Genomic DNA, 26479 nt, shown 5'->3' on the forward strand with positions numbered 1-26479 from the left:
TCAAAAATTTGGGGGATATTCACAAGGAGTCAATTGCTGCTGGAGTCAGTGCTTCAAGAGCCACCACCAAAATACCAATACCTGGTTTTATAACCACAGTGTCACTGTGTTTGATTGGCCAGCAAACCTGCCTGACCAAAACTATTGTCAAGAGGAAGATGAGAAACAACAGACCCAACAATGCAGACGAGCTGAAGGCGGCAATCAAAGCCACCTGGGCTTCCATAAAACCTCAGCAGTGCCACAGGCTGATCGCCTCCATGCCACACGGCACTGATGCAGTAATTCATGCAAAAGGAACCCCGACCAAATATTGAGTGCACTTGATATCACTCACCCATGAGAGAATTAGTGAACTCAGGTACAGATGTTGGAGGATTAGTCCTGCACTGTAATTCCAAACGTGTTTGATGGACCTCCATCACTCCAGAGAACAGTTACAATGCTGCAAGTCCAAGAGTGGATCAGAGGGGTATTATAGCCCTTGGCCATGTGAAGGATGGTCTGCAGAATCCAGATCCTTTCATTGGCAGTGTTTTCTTGTTGACACTATGAAACTGCTCAGTTGACCACTTGTAACTAATTAGAAGAGGTGTAATGTGTAGCTTGATAGATTTCTCACACAGAGAGCAGCCTAGGGAATGTATTTTTGTGAAAGCTGTGAGTGTGGCCCATTAACCATGTGACCTTGTGAGGGAACAGCTTCTAAAATCTTCACCTAAAATAAAGACTGTTTATACCCTGTAGTTGACGCATAATGCATCAGTAATTTATTGGACATGATGGAACTTTTAACAGTTTATAATTTTTACACCTGGTTGGTATAACAAATTCTTGCTCTCACTTAAACACCATGTTACACCAATAAGAGCCCTTTGGCAAGACGGTACCACTTGGATCTATTGTATATTGAACTCACGTCCCAAAAAATACAGATCTCACCAGATACTGACATTAGCCTTTTCCATCAGTCGACATTAGACCTGTAATCTTCAACATATTTGTCAGTAAGGTAACCACCAAATTTAAAGGTACATATTATGCAAAATTCACTTTTTGCATGCTTTTGTATTTCCACTTGGGTCTCTACTGCTCCTATAAACACTTCAAGCGTGAAAGTGTTCCAAGTGTTAAATTTGCATATAACCACCCTGGCACCACCCCTCACCTGCATAAATATTAGATGGGTGGGGTGTTGCCAGCAACAGCTTATTTGCATAAAAGTGAGAGTCCTTAAATGGCTCATTCTGAAAGGGACTGAAACAGGCAAGAATAGAGCTGGTGAGATCTCTTTATGTGAGAGTGATTTTGTGCAAAGGACTTCATGAACATGTTTTGTACAGCCCATAGTCTTACTCTAACTTGTTTAAAAAGAGGTATAATATGTCCCCTTTAATTAATTAACCACCCAGGCTATCGTTATACATTATTGATAATGTGTACCTTAACATGTGACATGGCTAAATTCTCATTCACATGTCTTAGCTTATTCTTTACCTTGACATTGGACTTTAAGCAATAGACAAAAAATAAAAAAAATAGAAAGGGAGAAAGTGACCTATTTTTTTTAATTTGTTACAAATGATTTATGACCTGTAAGGTGTTTAATACATTAATCAACAACCATGAAATAAACAGGATTTTAACCTATAATTTTTAATCATTATATGTGCAGTCTTACTTGAAAGTGGCACCAGAAAGACTCCAAAACACCCATTATAATATCCGGTATGCATGATATGCTGTGTACTAGTCAGGTTCCTGAAAACTAAAGAACAGTGAATGTAATGTATTGACATAAACCTTGTCATTGAATTAAAGTTTTAATTCAAAATCATTAGGTTAGCTACTAAAATCAACTCCACTGTAAATGTAAATAATTTATTAGAAATATATAATATTCACAGCATAAATTACTAATAAAATAAAAATTAGGAGTATATACCTAATAGACTTTTCTGTATATCAAACAAATTTAGCAGCTTTATTTTTAGCTTAGACATGCACAAATCAACAGATTGGCAAACTGCATTCAGCTAAGACTCTGCTAAAAGGCAAAGGCAGTATTTAAGTTGAAATGTTTGTTTGTAATATACTGCAGGACTAGATGTGTAGATTTCTTTGTTTACATCTTGTTTATTATGAAAATTTTGCTTTTTTTTTTTTCAGAAAATTTATAGATAGCATTTGTGTAAGAATAAACATCTAATGCATACATTATATATGTACAAATTCTTAAAAGTACATTATACTTTATAACCATATTTACTATGGCATTATAAATGTTCATATCATGAACTTATTACCCAAGTAAAAGGCCCTGCATGTAGAGTGAAGCATGTTTTAATAAATGTGTTATTTAAAAGTCTTATATGAGTCTTATAAAAATGCTATTTATAAAAATGCATTCTTTTAACACACTGGCTAAGTGAGAGAACCAGCTACAGTAGTGTATTATTTCTTAACACTAGTGTTTCCTAATGCTGTCAGTCCCAAGAAGCAACCCATGTGTTACTAGTAGAGACTGATAAATTAATATGATCCATTCATTCCCTGAATGTTCTCCATTAAAACTGCAGCTTTACAACTTGCTGTCCTGCTTTGATATGCTGTTTGGAGCTAAGTGGGGCAAAGGTTGCACATGCTTGTATTTGGGAGTGATGTTCATGTACACAGAGGCTGTGTAATAATCATGGTTCACAATCCGATGCATGTTTACACTCTCCTTCTGTAGGTCTTCTAGACATTTCTCTGCTGGAACATTACTTTTGATCACCCCTGTGTAGTCTGGAATCTCAGGATACAGACTGTCACCTGCACATTGGATGGGAAAACAAAAACAAAACAACAAAAAAAGGTGTTGTTTAAAGCAGTTGCTCTCAGTGTATTTGTCTTGGAGAACCACCAATTTATCTCTAGGACTTTTGAAGGTCCACAAGAAAACATCTTCATTCAGGAAAGCAAAAAAAAAAAAAAAAAAGTACATGTATAGGGTGATTTCTAGGGACGTCTGAGATTTATATCAATTGTTTGAAACACTGGTTGCATCTAATTAAATAATTCACATTATACACACATGCTTTAGCTGATCCAGGCACAGATGTTCCTTGAAATTTCTTGGTTAACATTTTGGTTTTGGTTAACGGGAAGGCAGTTGATGAGGCTAAAGCATCTAGCTGTTTTAACTACCTTTCTACGTTTGAATAAAATGTGCTTTTTTCAATATTATCAAATTTGCATGTTCCAAAACAGTCTGCTTCCAGTGCACTGTGCAGACATCATTTAAAAAAGTGGAACAGTTTGTCCTGCTTCCACTGCCCCAAAACTATGAACCACCATGAAGAGATCATACTGAATAATAGAACTTCTAATCTTGATTTTCTTGAGATTTAATTCTTAATTTTGCTACTGTTTACTTGATATACAACAGCATATTTCATTTGAATGCTACTTTTTTTTTAATTAATGGATTTTCTAAAAAACCTCCCATAACCAGACCACCAGAGTACTAATTATCCCAAAAATCCAGTAAATGAGAACTCCCCGTTTAAAGGAATATTACTTTTTAACCTAATATTTATCTGCTGGACAACGTAGTGTCAAATTTTAAAATACGGTTAAATCTATACAGGGTGAGTCAAAAGTCACAGGACACCCTTTTATTTCAGAAACAAAAGGGAAGACCAGAATTGTCTCAGAAATAGATTGTCACAATCAAATTTGCAATATGACTTTTGGTTCAAAAGTTATCAACTCTGAAATTTTTGTTGCTCATTACAGGCTCAACCAGACCCCAAATGCTCACTGCTACAGGAAACAGTGTTCCCATCCTTTCTGACCGAAGCTGGTACATTTAGTGTCTGGTCGAGCCTGTATCAAACAACATTTTTTTTATTTATTTTTGGGATGATAACGTTTAAACCACAAGAGATATTGCAATTGTGATTCACGGCGGCACGGTGGTGCAGCAGGTAGTGTCGCAGTCACACAGCTCCAGGGGCCTGGAGGTTGTGGGTTCGATTCCCTATGAGGAGTTGGTGTGTTCTCCGCGTGCTCCAGTTTCCTCCCACGGTCCAAAAACACACGTTGGTAGGTGGATTGGCGTAGGTGTCAATGTGTGAGTGTATGTGTTGCCCTGTGAAGGGCTGTCTCCCCCTTCAGGGTGTATTCCCGCCTTGCGGCCAATGATTCCAGGTAGGCTCTGGACCCACCGCGACCCTGAACTGGATAAGCGGTTACAGATAATGATTGAATGAATTGTGGCAATTAATTTATGAGACAATACTGGTCTTTTTTGTTATGCTACATGACCATCTTCCCATTCAAAACTTGCCCTTGATCCAATATGGCGGCTTTCAAGATGACGGCTGTGTTCCAGACACAGCCTAAAAGATAGGGCCCCCACCCATTACTTGCTGGTGTCTTAAGATATGTCATTTTCCCTTTTCTTTTTTTTTTTTTAAAGTAAAAGGGTGTCCTGCGACTTTGACTCACCCTGTAGATACATATATTTATTCGAATCTTCAGGTGCTGTGCTGCACTAAACTGTTAAACAGACGAATTACATCTTTATGATTTGCAACTGATCAGAGTTCTGTAGGTTTTTTACTTAACCCTGTAATCAGTACCTGGTAATAGTGATATATAACAGTCAGTAGCCAGCAGGCGAACAGGCAGGTACTGCTCACAACCCTCCAGTGATCTCCATCTGGCAAAGTCGTGAAGATCATTTAATAAAAGAAAATTGCACATTCGTCCAAGATCATAGAATTGGGGTGGTGCTATCCAAACGTCTCTGTCCCGGTAGCTGGACAGTATCTCAGAAGGGTCAGACCACTGTAGGAGAAAGGATTAGAAAACACATGGTAAAACATATAGTGTTGTTCAGACTAGTTTGTTATAAAGCTTGCAGACAAAGTGTCTACAATGTTTAGATAAGCACTTTTTTTTTTTAATCCAAACTATTAAACCTATACAAGTTGCGTGAATACATGTCATTTTTACAAACCCTATCTTTAGTACTCCGTTGATTATTCTGCCTTAAAAACACATTGATCAGCTATGAAAATAATAGATTTTAAACCTTTTTTAAGCCAAAATCGTCTCTCAAAATTGATGTAGAACAATGTCTGAGGAAGGACAATGTAGAGCTGCATAGAAGAGTATACTAGGAGCATAAACAGGTTCATTCAGGAATTACAAAAGCAGTTTGATTTGCAGAAATGACTGACTGCAGCTGCCAAACACTAAGCTGTTCACCTTAAAGTGAACTATTTCCTTTTGGTCCTGAACGGTGTCGGGGGTCTCCTTTAAGCAGCACATGTAAAATGCGGTGTCGTATCTCCTCTGTTTCTCGTAGACCCCGACGGGAGTAAGCCAATTCCCCCATTCGTGGAGAGCCCAGATATTCGGTAAACACCGGAGCTCACGGCACATACGTAGGAAGTTGTCGGAGTTCTGAATAACCAGAGACCTCCATTCAGAGACCACCCCTCGGTCCCACTCGCTCAGGACCGTGGGTGAGGACCGCGCGCTGTTGTTGTTGTCTTGATTTCCATATAAACGCTCCGCTTCGTCGGCGGAGACCGCGAGTAACACTCCCGCCTCCTCGAAGGTCTCTCTGACGGCGCAGATACGGAAAGCTACATCCCCCGGGACCGGAGACCCGAGTTCGGCTCTGTTTGTGGAGAAAATAGGCGGCCTTGTCTCCGGTGGCTGTTTCACCTCCCCGACCCCAAAGTTCGGTAGATTTCGAAAAGACTCAAACAGCTCCAGCCATTCTCCGGAGAAGTCCGTCGCCTCCACGAGCCCTCCAGGGAAGACGGAGGCGCTGGGCATGAAGCCGCTTTTCCCGCTCCGCTTCAAAAGCAAAACATCGTAGTCAAATGCGCTCCGCGAAGTAGTACCGGAGCCTTTATCCGCGTGTCTCCGCGGAGCACGAGGAGCCGGGGCAGCGCGCCTCGCTCCTGCAGCGAGTATCAGCGTCGCCGCCTCTTTCCAGTGCCGCAGAGCCGAGTTCATCTCCGCGGTTTACTTCAGTGTAACACACGTTCAACGTCCGGCTCGAGGAATAGGAAAGGTGAATTAATTGACCCGGGACTGCTCGTCTGTCTCGTTCTTTAGACTATATTTGGTTTCCAAGACACATTTAAACTGTAGTACTGCCACCTGCTGTACCCAAGGATCCATTACAGGGATAATCAAACGCATTGTGGTGTGTTATTTTTATCTGCTAGAAGTCATATGAGTGAAATTAAGCAGCTAGGCTCAGCATTTTCTGTTCCAAATTCAGTCACAAAGAAGTGGCAGGGATGAGACTCAGCACCTCCGAATCTGAGACCATGGTACTCAGTAGGAAAGAGTGGTGTGAAGACAGAGGCAGGGACTAACTTCATTTTCCTAGATCCACTCATGCTGAACGAAGGACAAAGTGTAGAACTGCATCTAAACTAGTCTCAACCACTGACACTCTGCCCAAAGCACATACTGGAGAGACTGTGCTTTCACTGATCAAACAAAATTATGTTTTGAAAGTAACATTTCCAAATTCCAGTCTTTAAAAATAATGCCATACTATCTGGGTATAATGACTTCTCCAAATACCCAGATACCTCTAAATAATTATTTAGTTTCTCTAAATTACAACTTACATTGTTATTGGAGCTACTGGATTGCACCCAGGAATTGGTGAAATTACTTAAACATGATAGTTGAGAACCAGTTACGAAGTTGGAGGCAGCAATGCAGAGTCAGAACTTTTTTTTTTGTTGCGTGGTCATACAGATCAATAATTGTTAAAAGATGAACATTTGTTCAAATGACAGTTCTAGGCTCCTTGCTGAGTTTGTCTCAGGATGGTATCCTCCCACTTTGCTTATTCTCCTCCAGTGTTGGTGCAGTTTCACTGTTACCCAAGTATAAAAATAAGGTGAGGTCAATGTTATTTTAAAATACAGCTTACTGTAACGATACTTCCAAAATGGTATTGGTGAAATCACTGGCAATAGTCCCATGTGACGAACCAAGACTGACTGGGTGTGTCTGAGATCGCCTCATTATAGGCTGTCATGCCCCAGACACAAGCTGGTGGAGTGCAAGGATAAAGAAGGCTGATTAAGCTTCACAGCAAAGTGACACCAAACTTTGCTTTGTCACACATCACTTTCACAGTGACAGAACCAGAGAAGAGACGATCAGACCTGGATTTGGGAATTGAAGTTAAAGTTGGCTTCTTATTCAATTTCTTCTTTGAATTTGTTGCTCCACCTTATATGGTGTAACACAATGTAACAGTCATACCATTAGAGATGAAACTGCAAAATTAAGGAAAACGTTTGTGAATAAATATTTGAAATTGCAGTTGAAGCATTAATAAACACCGGCACTCTACTGCCACCCACCCAAAGGTTAAAAACAAGTGCCCACCCTTTTGACTAATTTTGGCAATGAAGTATCAACAAATAAAAATAATTATAATGTACAGTCTTTGGCATTTAAATTTGTATTTTTTGGACCAAAATATTAGTATGCAAAAATAATATAATAATATATACAACTGAGATAAAAATAATACTAATAATTACATGAAAAGATTACAAAGGTATAAATGTCATTCTTTCTTATAAAAGAAAATACATTTGTGAACATTTTTAACAGTTTTCCCAATTTCTCTGAATAATATAAATAGGACAAATGCTGGTGTGCAAGATCTGCTACATTTCAGAGTCACTGTCCACATTGTACTTGTCACTGTTATAAATGTTTTCGCACACTTAAAAACACATTTCAACTGAAAACCTGCAGCTTGCTTCAGCTTTCTAAGAAATGAACATTGAAAGAATAAGTAAATTTACAGTAATACTCAAATAGGTTTGTTAATTGAATGCCTCTTACAATCAAACAAATTGAAAAGCCACTGATGCACTAGTTAAAATATCATTATACTAGCAAAGGAAACCTGATTATTGATGAATGTAAAGTAAGCCTGCTGAAAAAGCCAGTTAAAATATTCTTGCTTTAAACACTGCAGTATTTAGGGCAGACTGAACTGATGTTGATGTTCTCTAATGACGTTATGACTGTATATTTTACAGATTTTTGTAAATAATGAGTTAATAGTTATTCACAACTCAGTTTTGTTTTTCATTGCTTTGCTTATTTTATACCTCGTCAAAAAAATGTGCTGCTATGAAGCAATTACTCCAGACCCCCCAGTTAAAGCTTAGCCCCCATAATCATCCATCATTAGTGACGGCCCTGAATGGGGAGATTTTGAATTCTGCATAAATAACGACGAATGTAAAGCTGAAAGTTGCATACAGTGATAAATCTAAACATCTTTCCATGGATTTTAAACATACATTTTTAAACACACGGGGCATAATTATACATTGCTGTTCTGAGCAGTTTATAACCAATAACAGGCAATTAAAAAATTAATTACATTTATCTTTTACAAGATATTTACACTGTCACACATTATTACGCATTTCCCAATATTAAACTATGCCAGTAGACGGATGAATTTTGGGTATTATCACCCAGACTGCTAAGTTGCAAGCCTAATGAAGAACACTTAATATTTCAGGTTGTTTTGTGTTGTATCTCTGTTTAAATGAGGAGATTTGGGGGTCATTGTTTTCTTTTTGCTGTGTCGGGGTCTCTCTGTCTATGGAGTGCACCTGAAGATGATAGCAGTATGAGTCCTCATCACAACTCTGTGTATATTCACCTTCACTTTTAGTATTCTGAAACAATATGTTGACTGGTCAGCCTTCAGGTGAGTGTCTGAGGTTCTTCACGCTGACTTAGGTGGGACAACTTCCATTAGCAATTGAAGATGCATAGTGATGGGTCCTAGAAATAACCAAAGAAAAGTGCAAGATAAAATACAATGACATCTCAGCATACTGATTTAGATAATGGAGCTATCAGTGATTTTCTTCAGTCTTTCTTCTTTACATCATGAAAACAGCCTTTACACTGACACCTAGAGGTCTGGGTGTGTCAGAGACTTTAAATATGGCTGCCCCATTTCAGGAAGCAAACCTATGGAGTAAAAACTGGTTAATTCAAGAACTGCCAAATAATTAGATTTTGGGTCTCATGTCATAATTATTGTTTGCTCCAGTGTTATGACCGAGTCTAGGGTTGAGCCGTAACAGAATGAGGTGTGTGTTATGAATGGTATGAGGGAAATTAATACCTGTAACAGAGATGAGAATGTAGACAACAACTAAATTAATAAATGGGCACGAAGGACACAACTAGAATCACGGAATGGATAATGAATAAAATATATCATATACGTGATATTTACAACAACAAACACCAGTGAAATTTCAGGATGGCCTATGCCGAAAAAAATAACAAACAAATCCACCCAAACTAACTGACCCACAGGCAGCTCTAAATGACCTAATAGACCTCACTCCTTAAGTATACACAAAAGCACATACAAAACCCAATCACAAAAAATAAATAAATAAAGAGTCACTGAAAAACACAAAGCACAGAACACGGCTGGCTTTTTAAATAATGTGTAGTCTGAAAATATTTAGTATAGTAAAAATATTTAACATTTTGCTTTATTTTCACATGTCTGGATAAATTAGACCTGTTTTCCAGTGTCTCTGTTATTAAAATGTGGCATATTAACATTGAGATGAATGTTTCTTTCTTTAGAGAAGTGCTGTTACTCACTCATTACTCTACGTGTCCAGCTGAACTTGCGGTAGACAAAGGGGTAATAAAACATCAGCCCGCCTAGGATAAATACTGTGCAGTACAGATACTCCAACTCAGGCTTGTCAATAATCGGAGCCAAAACCAGGTAACATGACACTATCACCACCACAGCAGGGACAATTATAGGAACCTGTGTGGGAAAAACATCAGGGACTCTCAGTTAGAAGTTTACTTTTAATAAACCAAGATTATTATCACAAACATCTCTTGATGTTTGATTACATAACAGTACACCAGTGGGTTGGGAAAATAATATTAAATATGTTTCATTCTGAAATTTATTTGATACATATACCCATATACCCACACAAAGATTGTAAGTGGGAAAAGGTATATATAAAATATATAGGATATAGGATTTAACATAAGTGGACTAATCTGAAATATATAATTTAATCCATATTAAGACATATAAAACTCAAATCCACTTCATCAGTGATGTTGGCATTGCTCTGATTAACTCCACTTCTCTTCCATTGTGTGTTTAATTTTCTACTTCTATCCAGAGTTTATTCTGTAAGTAAAAACTACTAAAAATATTTAAAACCATCTCAGATTGTCAGACAAACATTTAGAGTAACAAAGTCACTGACAGTAAAAAAGGCCCATACTCACCTTAACAGGCCTCTCTAATTCAGGTCTTGTGAAACGCATGACAATGAGTGCGAGAGCTGTGAGTCCATAGAAAACCCACTGAGCAAAGCTGAAGTAGTTAATTAGAGAGCTGATTTCTGCTGGAATTATGTAGAAGATCGACAGAATGCCCTGCAGTGTAATAAATAAACACAATGTAAGTGGGGGTTTCTGCCTCCGCCTAGTAGGGGGATAAAGTTGGAATGTTTCACCTAGGAAGACAGAGGAAGTGACAGGATCTGTGTCTCGCTGTAGCAAGTATGTTTATGCCTGTGTTTTTACAGTAGATAACCAGAGTGAATGCTCAAGGTGTGGTGAAGTGGGCTTCAGGATGTGTGAGTGTCACGGCAGCAACCTGAAGTATAAATCAAAAGTTGAGCATTTATTAATGTAGTATGACGTAGATAGCAATGAAGAGAACTTCAGTTACCAGTCTGTAATGGAGGGACAGATACTAGAAGACGTCTCTGTGGCAGGGTACTTCACCCGATAGAAGAATGACTGAAGAGGAAGGGTCCTCTTTGACTTTTGCTTGCTCTGGAATTGGCACACACCGAAGCTCTTCTCCTACCCCAGTCTATGGCGGCTATTCGTGCGAGATTTTTGAAGCATAAAGTCCTCTACCACCAGCCCCCTCTCGTTCATAAGTCCCATAGTACAGTGCTGCTCTCTATATCTCCTCAACATATCATGCATAGTTTTGTTGAAACCTTTGCACTGAGAGTTGCCTTGGGGGTGATTAGGGCTTGTGTGGCTCTACCCAATGCTGTAGAGGTTACACAACTCTTTAATGAGGCTGGAGCCAGAGTAAGTGCACACTTCCTCTGTGTTCAGTCAGATGAAATCTTTTTCCAAGTCTTCGTCTTCTGGTTCCTCACTAGTGGGAATCCTCGACAAGATATCAGCATTTGTGTTTTGTCTGCCAGGCTTGTAACAAATCTCAAAATTATACTCAGCTAACTGCACTACCCAACACTGCTCAACTGCACCTAGATTGGCTGTCTCTAGGTATCACAGTGGATTATGATCGGTGACCACGTTGAACTTGGTGTACATCAGGTATTCTTGGTTACTTGGTAATTTCTTGGTTACTGCCCATTTAAGAGCGAGCAACTCCAATTTGAATTCTCTGTCATTTTTGTCGCTCTTTTCAGATTCCCGTAGGCCTCGGCTTGCATATGCTATCACATGCTCGACTCCACCCTGCTTTTGACTCAATACAGCTCCCGGACCCAGTAAGCTTCCATCAGTTCTGAGTTTAAAGGGGAGACTGGATAAGATCTGGATAAAAATAGGAGGTTGCATCAAGCACTGCTTGAGTTCCTCAGATGCTGTGTGGCTGTCATCGCCCCACTTGAAATTTTCAGCTGCTTTCCCTTTTTTTCCCCTCCCAACAAGATCATGAAGTGGCCGGGCTACCTGAGCGAACCCTGGAATGAATCTCCGGTAATAACTCATAAAGTCAAGGACCTGCCTCACTTCCCTCATATTCTTAGGCACAGGCCAATTCTCCAAAGCCTGGACCTTCCCCTCATCCACCTGGATGCTCTTGGAGGAGATGAGCTGACCCAGAAATTTCACATCTAATTTTTAAATAAAGCACTTACTTGGCTTTAGCTTTAGGCCATGCTGGCCTTAATCTTCAAAATACAAATTCCAGTCTCTGACAGTGACTGTCAAAATCTCGAGAAAAAATGATAATATCATTAAGATAAATTAATAGGATATCAAAGGTTAAATCACTGAGCACCACTCCCATCAGGCGCTGGAACATGGCAGGTTAATTACATAAACCAAATGGCACCCGGGTCCACTCATACAGCCCAAAGGGGTGATGACTGCTGTCTTCTCCCTGTCTTTCTCACTCATAACCACCTGAAAGTAACCTGCTGTCAATTCCAAAGTCCTCCACCCTAGGGAGTGGGTATGCAACTGTACAGGTCACTTGATTTAATCTAGTCATCACAACAAAAGCACACACTGACATCTTTTTTTATGACAATTACAACTGGTGATGCCCATGGGCTATAGCTTTCCCTGAGTATTCCTTGTGATAACAGATCTTGCATGTGTTTCTTGATCTCCTGAAATATTGGAGTTGGGACTTGACGATGCCTCTGTTTGATGGGAGGAGCATTACCAGTGGGAATGCTATGGGTGATGGCAGTAGTATACCCATAATCATAATCATCTTTCGAAAAGACATAATTTTATTCTGTTAACAGATCGCTGAGTTTCTGATGCTGGAGCTCTGTTAACCCTCTCAAGTGTCTGTACTGGAACTGGCAACTGCCCCATACCCTCATTCTTTGCTAAGTTCTTATTCTGCTGTAAGGCTTTGACATGAATTATTCCCTCTTCTTCCTCAAATTCCACCAGTTCTTTTGAGAGAATTTCTTGAGGTTTACACACTGTGGCTACTCTAGATCTCAGCATAAGCCTCACAGCTTTCTCACTGGGGTTCAAGACACGCACTGGAACTTTACCACCTGCTACTCTAGCAAGAACATTAGTGACCAGAAGACGCCCTGGCAGAATGGCCCTGGGCATTGCCTCCACTACAACTTTGCATCTCACCCTAGGCGGCATTCGGCAGCGGCCCTCTAAGACCTGTTCGCTGAATGGAGGAATAACAACAGCCAGTTTCCCAGCTATTTTCATGAATCCAATCTGGTCAATACAACCCAAAACCTCTGTCTCCTTCCAAATATTTGCCAACTCTCTTTGGACTTTAGTCTCTCCAGCTCTGTGATGATATTTCCCCAATTCCTTCACACCATCTGCAATTATGAAGAGATCTTGGAATTCGTTTAATACATTCATCCCAATAATCCCAGAGATTCTTTTCATCTCCTTTACATCTGGATTATTATCCAAGAGCACAAAGACACATGGCTTGTGATGTGTCTTTCCCATACATTCTGCATCAACTTCCAGATATCACACAATGGGGATATCTAGACCGTTTGCTTCAGTGAGCCGGACCCAATTGGCTGCAGAAAGTGCAGTCTCCCTAAAATTCTCCCTAAAGTGATAGTTGTCACTTCTGACCCAGTGTCTAGAAGTTTTGACACCAGAAATCTTTGCATTAACTCAACAAAGGTCAACTCATCCTCATCTTTAATTCCAAATGTACTTGATCAGGGTTGCACAGAGAAGGGGCAGCAACATTGAATGACCCGTGGATAGTGCACAGCCTGAACAGGAACATCTAGATTACCTGAATCAGAGGAATTTCATTACTGAGATGAGACTTTTGGATGTTCTATAGCTGACATTTAGCACTGGGCACTTCCTATGGAGAGTATACAAGCTGTGTAAATACAGTTTCAAAATGGATGCACCTTAAATTATTTGAATTGGAATTCACTAACTAAATATGTACACATATAATTTATTCTAATTACATCATTTACTGGAATGACAAATGGTCAAAGTAGTAAAATGCTTTTAAGCAATGACTTACATTAAAGATGAGTGCTGGTGAAGGAGTGTAGTATTTTGGACTGATATAGGACAAGATTTTCACTATGTGGCCTTCTCGTCCAGCTACATAGGTCAACCTTAACAGTGCACAATAACATAACAGTTAGCTCTGGGGGGTCAGCTATATTTAGCAATTTTTTTTTAAAAATAAATTCTGTACAAATTAATCTAAGGGCACATGCTACAGCCATCGTCTCTATTTGTTCAAAAGGACTGAAATGTCTTTAAGTGTATGGCAAATAAATATCATAATATAGTTCCTGAAGCAGCAGCAATTAAAAACCAAAGCATGGGTACATAGTTGGAAAACTGGACAATGAGTGTAGTATAAGGAGGTGGCTTTAATATGTCTGAACAGTGTTTTTATGCATTTTAAGGGCTATTTTATCTAAGTTTAAGTGAAATGCCCTAGTGAAGGGCAGCTGATGGTCCCATGTATTTGAATGCAATTGAATTAGAAATATTAAATATTAATTTACCTTCCACCAGTAAAGCAAGTTCCATTAGCAGCTCCAATAGTGGAGAAGACCACAAAGAGTGGGACCACCCATGAGAGTGGGTAAAGTACTCTGTCCCCATAAGTCTGTTTAGGAGACAGATTTTCACTGTTAGTTTATATACATACCTGAGACGTCATATAGATCATCACTGAAGCCATTCAGATGGTGATCTAATTATCTCATGTAATCCTATGACAACTATTCTCACCACAGCAACAGCAGGAGACTGGAGTAGTTCTGTGGGTGTTATGACGCTGAAGTACGCAACGTTGACCAGCACATAGCACACTGACACCAGAGGAATCCCAATAACAATGGCCAAAGGAAGATTCCTGTCCATGGGTCAAAGAGATGCTCAGCGTTGCAGTTTAAAATCCATTGTGCTTGTTCCATTAAAATTGGAATACAGCGTTACTCAGACACATAGTGATATATAAAATTAAAGAAAAATTTAAAACTCAACATTAAGTATAAATTGTTTCTGCAGTCCTAAATTATGTGCAATGTATAGTGGAAACAATTAAATCATATACTGTACACTCACAAATATTACACTGTTAAAAATAATGGTTTGTCCAAGTACATAAAATTACACACTGACTGAAAAGCCAGAGAATCCACTCTGGTACTGACTTTTCACGGCTTTAGCAAGCCAAGAATAATAGCCAAGCTACCCCCACGGCCCTGAAGATGTGTGAGAGCAACACTAACTGTTATGCCACAGTGTGCAAAAGGTAACATTGCATATATATTTTTCAGTGCTGTGAATGCTGTTAATGCTGCAGGCAAGAGTTGCATGGCTTAGTTTGGTGACGGTTTCTTCAAAGTAATACATTTACAATTTTTTTTATTGTACCCGTCTCTTTGCTATTTTTATTGACTGTATCATTTGTTTGCTGTTCTCGTTATATTTTAGTGCAACGATTACTCACTGGGTTTTCCTAATGAACAGAATAGAAGTCCTTTGTGTATGTACAGACTGGTTGTATACCAGTAAATTGAATCAGAATGTATTGATTACTTCTAAATCAGCACAATGAATCAAGGAAGTGCAGTATATGAAATGACTTACTGGTATGGGTTTTTCAGCTCCTCGGTTATAAAGTTCAGCTGATTCCTGTAGAACACAGATATGAGAGGATTTAATCTTATAGACAGAGACAATATACGTTTACCTCTGATATTTAGAAGATTGATATTTAGGCTGATGTTCTGATGTTTAGCCTCTATTCATGGTGGCTGGCCAATGAGTGGTGGACTAAAGTGTATTTTCACAAAAAACACCACGTTATACGATTATAATGTTAACAATTACAAAGTAAAGAAGTCATTGGAGTGGTCTTCAACCACTGGTTTTCGAAATGCTCTTGACAAATTTTTAAAATGTATTCTTATATTTATTCAAATGGAATGTTATTGTTCTGTATAAAAATGTAGTATATGAAGATAGAAACAAATGTAAACATAAATATACTCTACATACCATACTGTTTTCTGGTAGTATCATTATCAGGTTTTTAAATAAATAAATAAATAAATAGTCAATCAGTCAATAAATGAACTCACCATCCATCATAAGCCCACAGGCCATTATAAAAGGCCAGTCCGATGGCACCAAATGAAGTTGTTGCACCTTTAAATGGATCCTGGAGATTCTGTGTATTGCCTGAACATAAGGACATAGGGGATACAAAATAGATTTACATGTGTGTCAGTGGTTTAATCAGTCTTCTGCCATAATAATTTAGCCAACAGAATTACATAATCAAGTGAGCACAGCCGCTACATTAACTAAAATAAACCTAAACATAAAACTATATAATCTTACATCTAATCAATATATCAAATAATTTTCCTTTTGAGACTGTCAGGAGAGTATTGTAAGATTATTCAGACAGTTTCAAGATATTTTTTCTTGTTTCAGTGATTTTATTTTGTGAAATTTTTCTTTATCTATTTGCAGGTTTCAAGAGATAATGTTGATAATTTAGTTATTAAGCAAAATTATGCACTTATGGTTTTCTACCTTTATATGCTATGTTTTCTATGATACCATATATATATATATTGTTCTAGAAGTGTTGAATAATGTTAGTATTTTACTCAAAGTTGTAAGAAGTGAAGCCATACCGCCGGTCACCAGTAGGGGGCCGGGGCAACGCAGTAAGAAAGCAGCTCGGAGCAGCTGCTCTCACAACTCCAGTTCCCAGAAGCCTTAGCACTAATTAGTGCTAATCAAGCACACCTGCAGAGTGCTGCATAAAAGCCCAACATAAATCTGGCTCTGTGCTGCAGTGTTTGCATTTGTTTGAGCATGCATTTTTTATTTTTTTATTTTTTTATTTTTTATTTATTTATTTATTATTTATTTTATTTTTTTTTTAAAGAGTCTCCATTGTTTGCCATTCCTGCCTTTTTTTCTATCTTAGTTCCTTTTAAGTTTGTTTTCCATGGGTTTTGTGTATTGATTAAGGTAGTGTGTGTGTGTGTGTGCACCTTGTGCCAACATGACAATTCCTGATACCACAATGATGATAATGATAAGGAGTTTGGCTGCAGTTAAGAAGTTTTGCACATAGCTGGCCAGCTTCACACTGAGGCAGTTCACCAGAACTATTAATACTAGAGGGAGAGAGAGAGGGAGTGTAATATGCAAATGAAAAAATAGGAATAGAAAGTAGGAATAGAAAGTCATTTGTAATATCACTTTGACCTGAATTGAACACACACACAAGGCTGTCATGGTCTATATTGGTCTATCAATACCCATGGATAGGTTACTTATACATCTATGAAAGCACTCTGAACACATTTCCAGCAATGTACATGGTTCTCACATACAGACAACAGCTGCAGCTAGGCACTTGCTGATGATCTCTGGTGGAGTGCATCCAGGATAGAAAGGTGCAGAGGCATATTCTGCACAGCTGAGGGCAATGATGGCAAATGAAGAAGGTTTCAGAACAAAGATGGTTGTCCAGGAGAAAAGGTACGCTAGCACAGGCCCAAAACCTTCCATCAGGTATGGGTACTCACCCCCTGACTTAGTTATCATTGTGCCAAGCTCAGCATAGCAAAGAGCTCCTGTCGCAAATAGAAAACAAAAAACAACACACGTTTATGAAGCTGTTAAACTTAAAATATATCATGTAAAATAAAATTACATTAAAATATTTTTTATTTAGCATTCTCATATATATATTTAGATTAATTTACAAATTTTAGTGGAGAGTTTTTAAAATTTGTAAAATTGCTATAGACAGGTGCAAGAGAGGTGGCGCAGCAGGTAGTGTAACAGTCACACAGCTCCAGGGACCTGGAGGTTGTGGGTTCGATTCCCGCTCCGGGTGACTGTCTGTGAGGAGTTGGTGTGTTCTCCCCGTTTCCGCCGGGTGCTCCGGTTTCCCACAGTCCAAAAACACATGTTGGTAGGTGGATTGGCGACTCAAAAAAAGTGTCCGTAGGTGTGAATGTGTGTTGCCCTGTGAAGGACTGGCACCACCTCCAGGGTGTATTCTCGTCTTGCGCCCAATGATTCCAGGTAGGCTCTGGACTCACTGCGACCCTGAACTGGATACGCAGTTACAGATAATGAATGAAAGGTGCAAGAAAGGTACAGCATGTTGGTCTTCCCCAGTCTGATGATCCCACTTTAATTACAATATGCAACAAAGGAAAAAAATGAGGAAACTTGGAAAAGAGGGATTCCCCCTGCCCTGAAATTCAGATTGAGGAGCAGAAATTAAAAACAAGAAAATTGGAAAAACTTAATGAAATCCCATTTATTTTAATATACCAAATGAAAAAAAGAAAAAATGAAGTTTTACACCCTATTTTCAGTTTTTGGGTTTAGCCTCAAATGGTCAGAATAATGAACTGATAAATGTTACACAGACCAGAGTGAATATAAAGGACAAAAATTCTAACTTACAACAATTTTCACATACACTTTATGTGCATCAGATGAAACATTTGTTTTTAAAAATTTAGATTTTTCAGTTTTGTGGCTACAACATCTATTGTTAGCAAAGTTAGTGACAACAAACATATAGCCTTCAGCACAAAAGTAAAAAACTCAAAATTTGACACCAAACATGTCTGAGCTGAACAGCTATATTTGGGGTAAATAGAAAATTCTAGAATAATTAATGAGGATAAAATCATCTGTATAAGCCAACAGTCTCTTAAATCTTTTAGCAAGTGCTTTCCCAACTTCTCTCAGCATTCTCAAATAACATGATCTTTACTGAGATCATGAAGACTATAAGTTTCAAGGCTCTGTATACATATGACATACTGTGAAATACAAAACTATAAAGCTTAGCCTAAGTGAAATTGTACATGTATCCACGTTCCTATGGAGGGATTTTTATATATTTAAATCAATAAAGAAATAATTAAATGTTTCATTAAGTGGCGGCACGGTGGCGCAGCAGGTAGTGTCGCAGTCACACAGCTCCAGGGGCCTGGAGGTTGTGGGTTCGATTCCAGCTCCGGGTGACTATCTGTGAGGAGTTGGTGTGTTCTCCACGTGTCCGCGTGGGTTTCCTCCGGGTGCTCCGGTTTCCTCCAATGGTCCAAAAACATGCATTGGTAGGTGGATTGGCGACTCAAAAGTGTCCAAATGTGTGAGTGTGTGTTGCCCTGTGAAGGACTGGTGCCCCCTCCACAGTGTATTCCTGCCTTGTGCCCAATGATTCCAGGTAGGCTCTGGACCCACCGCGACCCTGAACTGGATAAGTGGTTACAGATAATGAATGTTTCATTAAATAATAAAAATTTGAAGTAAAGGCTTATGTGATTAATTTAATTGTTATTTAAAAGCTAATTTTAAACATTTTAAAAATTGTAGTAGTTAAATCTTTTAATTAATTATTTAACAATTTATATATTTATTTGATACGCCTTGCACTATGAAATAATTAAATCTGGTAACATCATCCGTCAGTGGGCAGGCCAGTAAAATTCTGCGTGTGAAGTCCCGCAACATGGTCAGTTCTGGTGTTGTAATGAGTTATGCTACTGGAAATAATGATCTATAAGAAGAATCAAAGATTTGGTGTTAGTCATTTAAAAAAAAAATCACTATAAGGTCTGAAAAGTTGTTAAAGGCCATACTGAGCAGTGGTTTGGACCCAGACATGACGTTTCACATGGTTGATGCGTCACGACATAACAAGTGGAAAGCATTCGCTGACAGAAATGGCCCTGACCCTGTTTTTTGAGGCACAAACATATCACCATAGCAGCGATGCTAAATTTCTTGCCACTAGAAAGAGTCTGACTCCCTTTTATGTTTACAATTACATTTTGAGTAATTTAAGAAGAATAGTCATCACAAAATAAAATTGCTGCCTTTTTAAAAAATGTTTAAAAATATTTTGATGTGATTGGAGGGAGTGAGAAGTTTTGTGTTTGTAATTATGGAAACGTTCAACTATTACACTGACACCTAGTCAAAAATTCTGTTAAAACATTGTTGGTCACGTGGTGGACACATTCTATAGATATTTAAAGGAACACTACAGAATATTTCATGTTATTGCAACTCTGTATTCAGCACTGCAGAAATGGCACTCTGTAACTTTTGGAGAAGGTTAGGATACCACCCATTAACCCCATAACAATTAGGAAATTCCTATTTAAATAAAGCTATCCCTGAAAATACATACCTGAGTAATTTGATGCAGTGTCTTAACCAAAATATATACTATTGGAATCTGCTGTTACCTATTCATTTTGAGGTCAATGAGTCCACTATGGGGAGGTTGTAATTAAAACCAAAGAGGATTTATCTGAAGGCTGTGCTGGGAATTTGTAATGTGTAATCTGTAATGTGACTTGTGCCCACTGACGGAGTGCTTCGAATCACCTCCTTGATAAACCTCCATAAAAGTTTACCCTACTCTGTAATCCCATTACTGGGTTCTGTACTCAATACGATTTTAAGCTCCAGCCACACACTGACTTCCAACAGCTCAGCAGCTAATCTGCAGATTTTAAAGAAATCTGGTGTACTGTGTCCTCACAGAGAAACAGACATAAAACACCTTTCTGGCAAAAACAGAAAAGCAGAGAGTAACAAAAATGATTTTTTGTCAGATTCTACTGTTTGGAAAAAAAATATTGGTCAAGAACCTACTTAAAGGAGACAAAAAGCATTCTGCATTATTTTTGACTTATTGAAAAAAAAATGTGTTTGAACATTTGCTTCAGTTATCTAATGTGACTCGATTGTGCACCAATAACTGCAACTGTTGGTCAGTCCTGCACATCAGCTTGGAGGAATTTTAGCTCATTCCTCCATACAGAACAGCCTCAACATTGTGATGATGATGTGTTTTCTCATGTGAAATGTTCAGTCTTGTCCACACCGTTAGGAAGGTCAGGGTTTTAATTTGGTCATTCCAAACATTTAACTGTGTGTTAATTAACGTTTTTGGCAACATGGCTTATATGATTAGTTTTGTATTGCTACATGACCCATTTTGTCTTGATTTTTGATTCACATACAAATGTCCTGACATATTCCTTCCAAATTCTTAGGTATCATTCAGAATTCATTGTTCCAACAGTGATATAATGATGCTACCCCCACCATGTTTCACAGTCCATAATACTACCACCACCATTTTTCACAGGTTTTTTGTTCTCTTCCATCCACAAAACATTTTTCTAATAGCCTTCTGGCTTGTCTATTAGATGTTGGCAAACTCCAGATCAGGGGTCATGTATAGGCGACCTGCAGTCCAGATATGGACACAGATGCTGTCCTGTACAGACCTGGACCCGTAAATGATAAACTATTAAAAGCTGTTAAATGTTTGATCTCTCTGAACAGCAAATTCACCAGTGTTAAATTGTAACACTTTTTAACACTTTCTGTTTTAATTTAACACTATCAGTGAAGGTTTAACTCTGGTGAACATGTTGTGTGTGAGGTCTGTGTGCTCTAAATGTTTCACAAAATAATATTTCTTTTAATCTCCAAACAGTCAATACAAATTTTTTTTTCTATTTTTCTATTTTAAAAAATCATTGTCAACTAAATGAAAAATTTGAAAAATAAAATGATTGTGTTATTTGTTCACTCACTATATAATTTTGTTTTGGTCATCACCACAGCTTTCATATCCTGGCATTAATAATCATTAACATTACAGTAGCTCATAACTCTAACATTTTTTCACTTTGTTAAATCTGTATATAACCATTTCAACCAAGAAAATGGAATTATACTCTTTGAAGTTCCAACAGGGATTAAACCCAGTTTACATCTTCTGCTGGTGTTTGGAAGTCTGCTTATTTTTGCTGAAATGTTCAAATAAACAACATGGTTGCTTTTAGCATTGCTTTGTGTGTAAAGTGTGATGGAGCTGAAGGCTTAAGGCTTGAGCTTTAACCTCAAATCAGTAAAACAAGTATGCAAAATATAATGCTGACCAAAATATAACTCTATTATAGCTGTGGTTTTAAATTATGAAATTATGAATCATTGTATTAATCATTTTGTCTGGATGTTTAAAATGACATATATTCCTGATCTTAATATTATCATCCAGTAGGACTGTACAGCATGAATGTATTGAAAGCATGTCTATTTTGAGACTTTTTTCACAATGGAGAATTATGCTTCTCACAAAAGTGTTCGTCAAGCTCTTGATGCCAAGGCACTGAAAAGCCCTTCTCTACAAACATTTGCTCTTTGCCAAGTGCCAGACAGAATCTTTTGAGTGTAACCAGAGAAAGGTCATAAGAGTAGGATTTGCTTTATATAACCAAAAGCAGCATTTAGGACAGACTGTTTCTGTGTCTTTCTTTACTAACCAAGAGTGGCCAGTACTCCACATGCTGCCCACACACACAGACACGACCCCACTGCTCCTGTTCCCTCCAGTACAGCTTTGGGAGAGATGAAGATTCCAGAGCCGATCATTGTCCCCACAATCAGACAGGTGCCACTTATCAGACCCACCTGGCACATACAATGAAAACAAAATCAACGCACATGTAATGTTAGTGAAACTCGAGAACCCTTTAAAGAAAAACTAAGTAATATGTTTTTATGCTTGTGAGGCTCCTCCTGCTGTAATTAATTTTTAAAACACTGTATTAAAATCACTAGGGAGGGTGAAGGAGTGAAGGTGGTTTCCTGCCCTCCTCAAAGTTAAGTAGTGCAGTTTCTGCAGTGCTGAGCCCAAAAGTAGCAGTGACAGAAGCTCTATTCTTCCTATTACAGGTCAGTGAATCATCACAATGATTTTGAAGCTGTAATTTTAAGGCAAATATATCTTACATTTAAAATACTCTTTTATACAGTTTGAGGCAGACAGTCAAACACAGCGCGACTCAAACCCTGGAGGACCCTGGAGTTGTGTGAGAATGACACTACGTGTTTGCGCCACCATGCCGCCTTGTAGCCAGAAAATGCCCAACATGCCCATGCAAAATTTCCTTTCACACTAATGGTATTAATAGGTAGCTTGTTCCCCTAGTGTTTACACTAGATGCTGGAACATTTCTGTGAGGATATGATAGCACTGAGCCATCAGAGCATTATCAAATGAGGTGCAGAATTTGGATAGTTTGGATTATAAATTTATTGGATGGAGCACCTTTACTCCAGAGGACACAGTTTCGCTGCTTTACATCTCGTGCTGTAGCCAACACTTAAAGTTGAACATAGTGACCTTAAACTCAGTTGTAGTTTGTAGTTTAATATTTTCACTATATAATGTTTATATTTCTGAGTTGATGGGTATTGAAATAATACTTTTTGATTTCAGTGCATGTTTTATCAAGGTTTTTTGATAGATTTTATTAATTTAAACTTATTTTTAAATTAAGTTAAAATTAAATTACACTATTACAATATATTGACTTTTCACCACATTAAAAATGCCTGGACCAACACAATAGATGGGCTCTGAGGTGGGTGGGTCTTTTTTTGACATGATTGGTTCTGATGGCAGATAGGAATGACCAGTTTCCCAAAACATAAAGAAGTCTTGGATTAGAGCAAAGAGATGGTGACAGGTAGTGCTAGGAACTCAGTGTCACAAAGACACACACACACACACACACACAGAGTCTGGGGAAATAAATAATGATCGTGAGAAAATTGTTAAGATTCCATAGCTAGGTCACATTCTGTCTGTTTTTCTCCTTAAAACACTCACCTCTTTCTTCAGCATGGTGACTTTGATTGCCTCCTCATTCGGCTTGATTTTACAATCCATGCTGTGCACCTCACTGCCATTGCGAGTCTTTGTCCTTTGCCTCAGGTCTGTTTCATCCATCATTTCTGCAAATTACAGAATTTTTTAGAGGGTTCTAGATAGACATTTTACTATTCAAATTAGGTTCCATTTTTACTTAAGTATTTTCTAGAGAGAATGGAAGCAAATAGCAACAGTTCATACACTTAGTTATTTATCATTTAATATAATTCATGTACATGTCTTCACTTCAAATTTACACACACAATGTCTTTTGAATTTGTACTTACTATTTTTAAACAAAAACAGTAGTTGATGAAGTCCATTGAAGTTGATTAAGTTAAACATTAAATGTCTCATATTTGTACTGTTTACATAGTTGTACTGCAATGTGCTTCAAATAATCTGAGCGTGTTGCTGAAATGTTATATCAAGAAATAATGCGGGAAAAAAAGTCTTGCAACTACAACAATTGGTGTTCTCAGTTCCCAATCCATTACTGGACTGTGTTTAAAGGTATGGTGGTGTGACATACATAAAGTTCTAAAACAAGGACACACGTATCATTGATATATATATATATAAACAGTAAAACTGAAACATTAAATCTCTTGTCATTGTACATTTTTCAGAAGAATACTGGTCAAAAATAATTTACAAAATTTACAAATCATTTCTGCCTGTTTTCATTTACATTTTAAAATGGTGTTTGTAATTTAAAATTAGAGGCCTGCAATTTTTCTTTCAATTTTAAAGTTTAAATTCTGATTTAAACCCAGTACCAACTGGAAAAATATTAAATAACATAAATAAATGTTTGGATTATTTGTTTTTTCCTGATGTCTAACAGTTAAACTGTGACTCATTTGCTCATTACACAGTTACTTCACAAAACCAATAATGGTTAATGGTGTTATTTTGTGTGTGTCAGAGCAGTGGTAAATGCCTGTATGTTTACTCCTCTGTATTCCGTGTCACTAGCTCTTGGCTTAATTGCTACAAGGTAATGATTTTATACCCTCTGCCCTGCATCTACAACCTAACGATATATCTGTAAATGAGTACCATAAAATACCAGGAACAGAATGGTGTCATGTTGGGAATCTTGGTGTCATGTTCAAAATCACATACTTAGCATATATTATAGTGAAATATTAATGAATAGCATGAATACTGTATCATACTAATTGCCAACACGTTATTGTTTTTGCAACACAGTATTAAGACTTTAATCCAATGAATATTTCTCCTATCCAAAGATAATTGGAATAGCCATAATGCAGAAATCAGACTATCCCAAAGAGTGCTGGATTTCTGCCAAACTGAAGCAGAGATTAAAATGTAACTAGATTAAAATGTTTAGCACAAAAATTACTCTGTACGAGCACCTATATCCAGCAGTCATTAACCTTGGAAATCCTTTTACGGCCTTCCAGCGTTTCTGTTTATTATACTTACATCTGTGTGCAGTGGCTTCTCTATGATCTGACTGAAATGTCCCAATATTAGGTTTTATAAGTGAATATCTGTAAAAGAAAGAAGTTTCTTAGGAATTATGAGGAATTCCTCTTGAATGAATATCAAATTAACTACAAGAAACAACCAGAAAACACTGACAATATTTTTATATAAGAGACACTGTTAACACTTTACAATACTGTTTGTTCGTTAGTAGGTAACTATGCAGGGATTAATGATTAGTATTTTATCACATTTTCCTAAGATTTGTCTGATGCTGAAGATTAAATATTTAAGTTTGCTGCTTAGAGGGTGTGGTGTCTCCAGCTTCCTTTGAAGATGCCTTGTGTATTAGCACTGATACAATAATTTTGACACTGAACTTTTGGGAGTATGTATTTAGATTATAGTTCTCCAGGTGGTATATAAGATGCTGATGTGACCATGTATTAATGAGTAGTTACACTGATGGATACATAATATGTAAGTAATTATGCAGGAGTTATGTACGACTCAGCAATTATAGTTTACTTATTAGTGAACTACCTAAATCATCAATTCACTATTACCTATAGAGTAATTAATCAGTACTCCTTGGTAGTTAATGGGAGTGATTTAGATGTTAATGCAGCACTAATCAGTAGTTCCTGCTTAGCCCCTTCATAGTTGACTATTAAATACCAAACAGTATTGTAACGTGTTACTGAAACATTTTAGGAGTTTTTATGTGTAATTATTTTTTATAGTTATGTGTAGCTAATTTGTGAAACATTCAAAGTTAAGCATTATTTTACCAATGCTAGCACAAAATAAAACAACTAAACAACGTGGAAGTAAATTTTATATGTTGTTGAGTGAATGAGATGGCTCCTGGTCACTTAATTTTGGATTTTCATTGTTTCATTGGCTTTCTAAATGAAAACATGTAGATTCCTACAGAGGTTAATATAATAACAATGTTAATGGACATTTTAGATGGTATGTTAAATCAGGAAAGAAACTTATTTCACATGGGACATGTATACACATACACACACATACATGCACACAGACAGTATATAAACTTTAAACATTATGCCTAGAACCCTAATGAAATTTCATCTTCTTTGTGATATAAGAGTATTTGTCTGACCTCAGAGAAGACTTCTCAACATTGCGTATGCTGGATCTTCACACAGGTTGATGTTGGTCATTTCTTTACTGCTACTCCATCGATCTATTCTTGTTTGAAAACAGTTAAGAAGAGGTGGAACTGTCCATTCTCTGGTTTGTCTCTGATTGGAGCAGGTGAGTGAGATGGGGGAGGAGAGTGATCGTGATTGGTTGGAGATGGATATTCCACTGATCTACACAATACCTCTTTGACAAGGACACCCGATACCATATGTGCAGAGAGAGAGAGAGAGAGAGAGAGGGGGGGGGGGGGGGGGGGGGTAA

General features: G+C 37.8%; 2 protein-coding genes across 2 annotated transcripts; both read right to left on the reverse strand.

Annotated features, from left to right (window-relative positions):
* Positions 1-1664: 1664 nt before the first annotated feature.
* Positions 1665-6099, reverse strand: LOC136677140 (acyl-coenzyme A diphosphatase NUDT19-like). The gene is made up of 3 exons (XM_066654567.1): positions 5260-6099; positions 4629-4836; positions 1665-2814 (listed from the first exon to the last, which is right to left on the reverse strand). Exons 1-3 carry the CDS (start codon positions 6019-6021, stop codon positions 2582-2584), a joined length of 1203 nt encoding a protein of 400 aa, XP_066510664.1. The 5' UTR covers positions 6022-6099; the 3' UTR covers positions 1665-2581.
* Positions 6100-8759: 2660 nt separating this feature from the next.
* On the reverse strand, positions 8760-23668 carry LOC136677196 (b(0,+)-type amino acid transporter 1-like). Its single transcript, XM_066654656.1, has 12 exons — positions 23546-23668; positions 22194-22341; positions 17208-17450; positions 16863-16988; positions 15933-16032; positions 15439-15483; positions 14575-14698; positions 14346-14449; positions 13847-13943; positions 10363-10512; positions 9703-9877; positions 8760-8856 (listed from the first exon to the last, which is right to left on the reverse strand). The coding sequence occupies exons 1-12, from the start codon at positions 23666-23668 to the stop codon at positions 8798-8800; spliced, it is 1494 nt and encodes a 497-aa protein (XP_066510753.1). The 3' UTR covers positions 8760-8797.
* Between the last annotated feature and the right edge of the window lie 2811 nt (positions 23669-26479).

The sequence above is a fragment of the Hoplias malabaricus genome, chromosome X2 (genome assembly GCF_029633855.1).
Source record: "Hoplias malabaricus isolate fHopMal1 chromosome X2, fHopMal1.hap1, whole genome shotgun sequence".
NCBI lineage: Eukaryota > Metazoa > Chordata > Actinopteri > Characiformes > Erythrinidae > Hoplias > Hoplias malabaricus.

Bases quoted from the DNA above. Each gene is read 5' to 3' on its own strand.
- LOC136677140 (XM_066654567.1), bottom strand. From the start codon at position 6,021: ATGAACTCGGCTCTGCGGCACTGGAAAGAGGCGGCGACGCTGATACTC. The intron at 4,837-5,259 runs GTGAACAGCTTA...TTTCTCCTACAG, and splicing joins AGGAAATAGTTCACTTTAAG to TGGTCTGACCCTTCTGAGAT. The intron at 2,815-4,628 runs GTACTGATTACA...TCCAATGTGCAG, and splicing joins TTATATATCACTATTACCAG to GTGACAGTCTGTATCCTGAG.
- LOC136677196 (XM_066654656.1), bottom strand. From the start codon at position 23,668: ATGATGGATGAAACAGACCTGAGGCAAAGGACAAAGACTCGCAATGGC. The intron at 22,342-23,545 runs GTGAGTGTTTTA...TGTATGTGCCAG, and splicing joins TCACCATGCTGAAGAAAGAG to GTGGGTCTGATAAGTGGCAC. The intron at 10,513-13,846 runs GTAAGTCATTGC...ATTACACTGCAG, and splicing joins CACCAGCACTCATCTTTAAT to GGCATTCTGTCGATCTTCTA.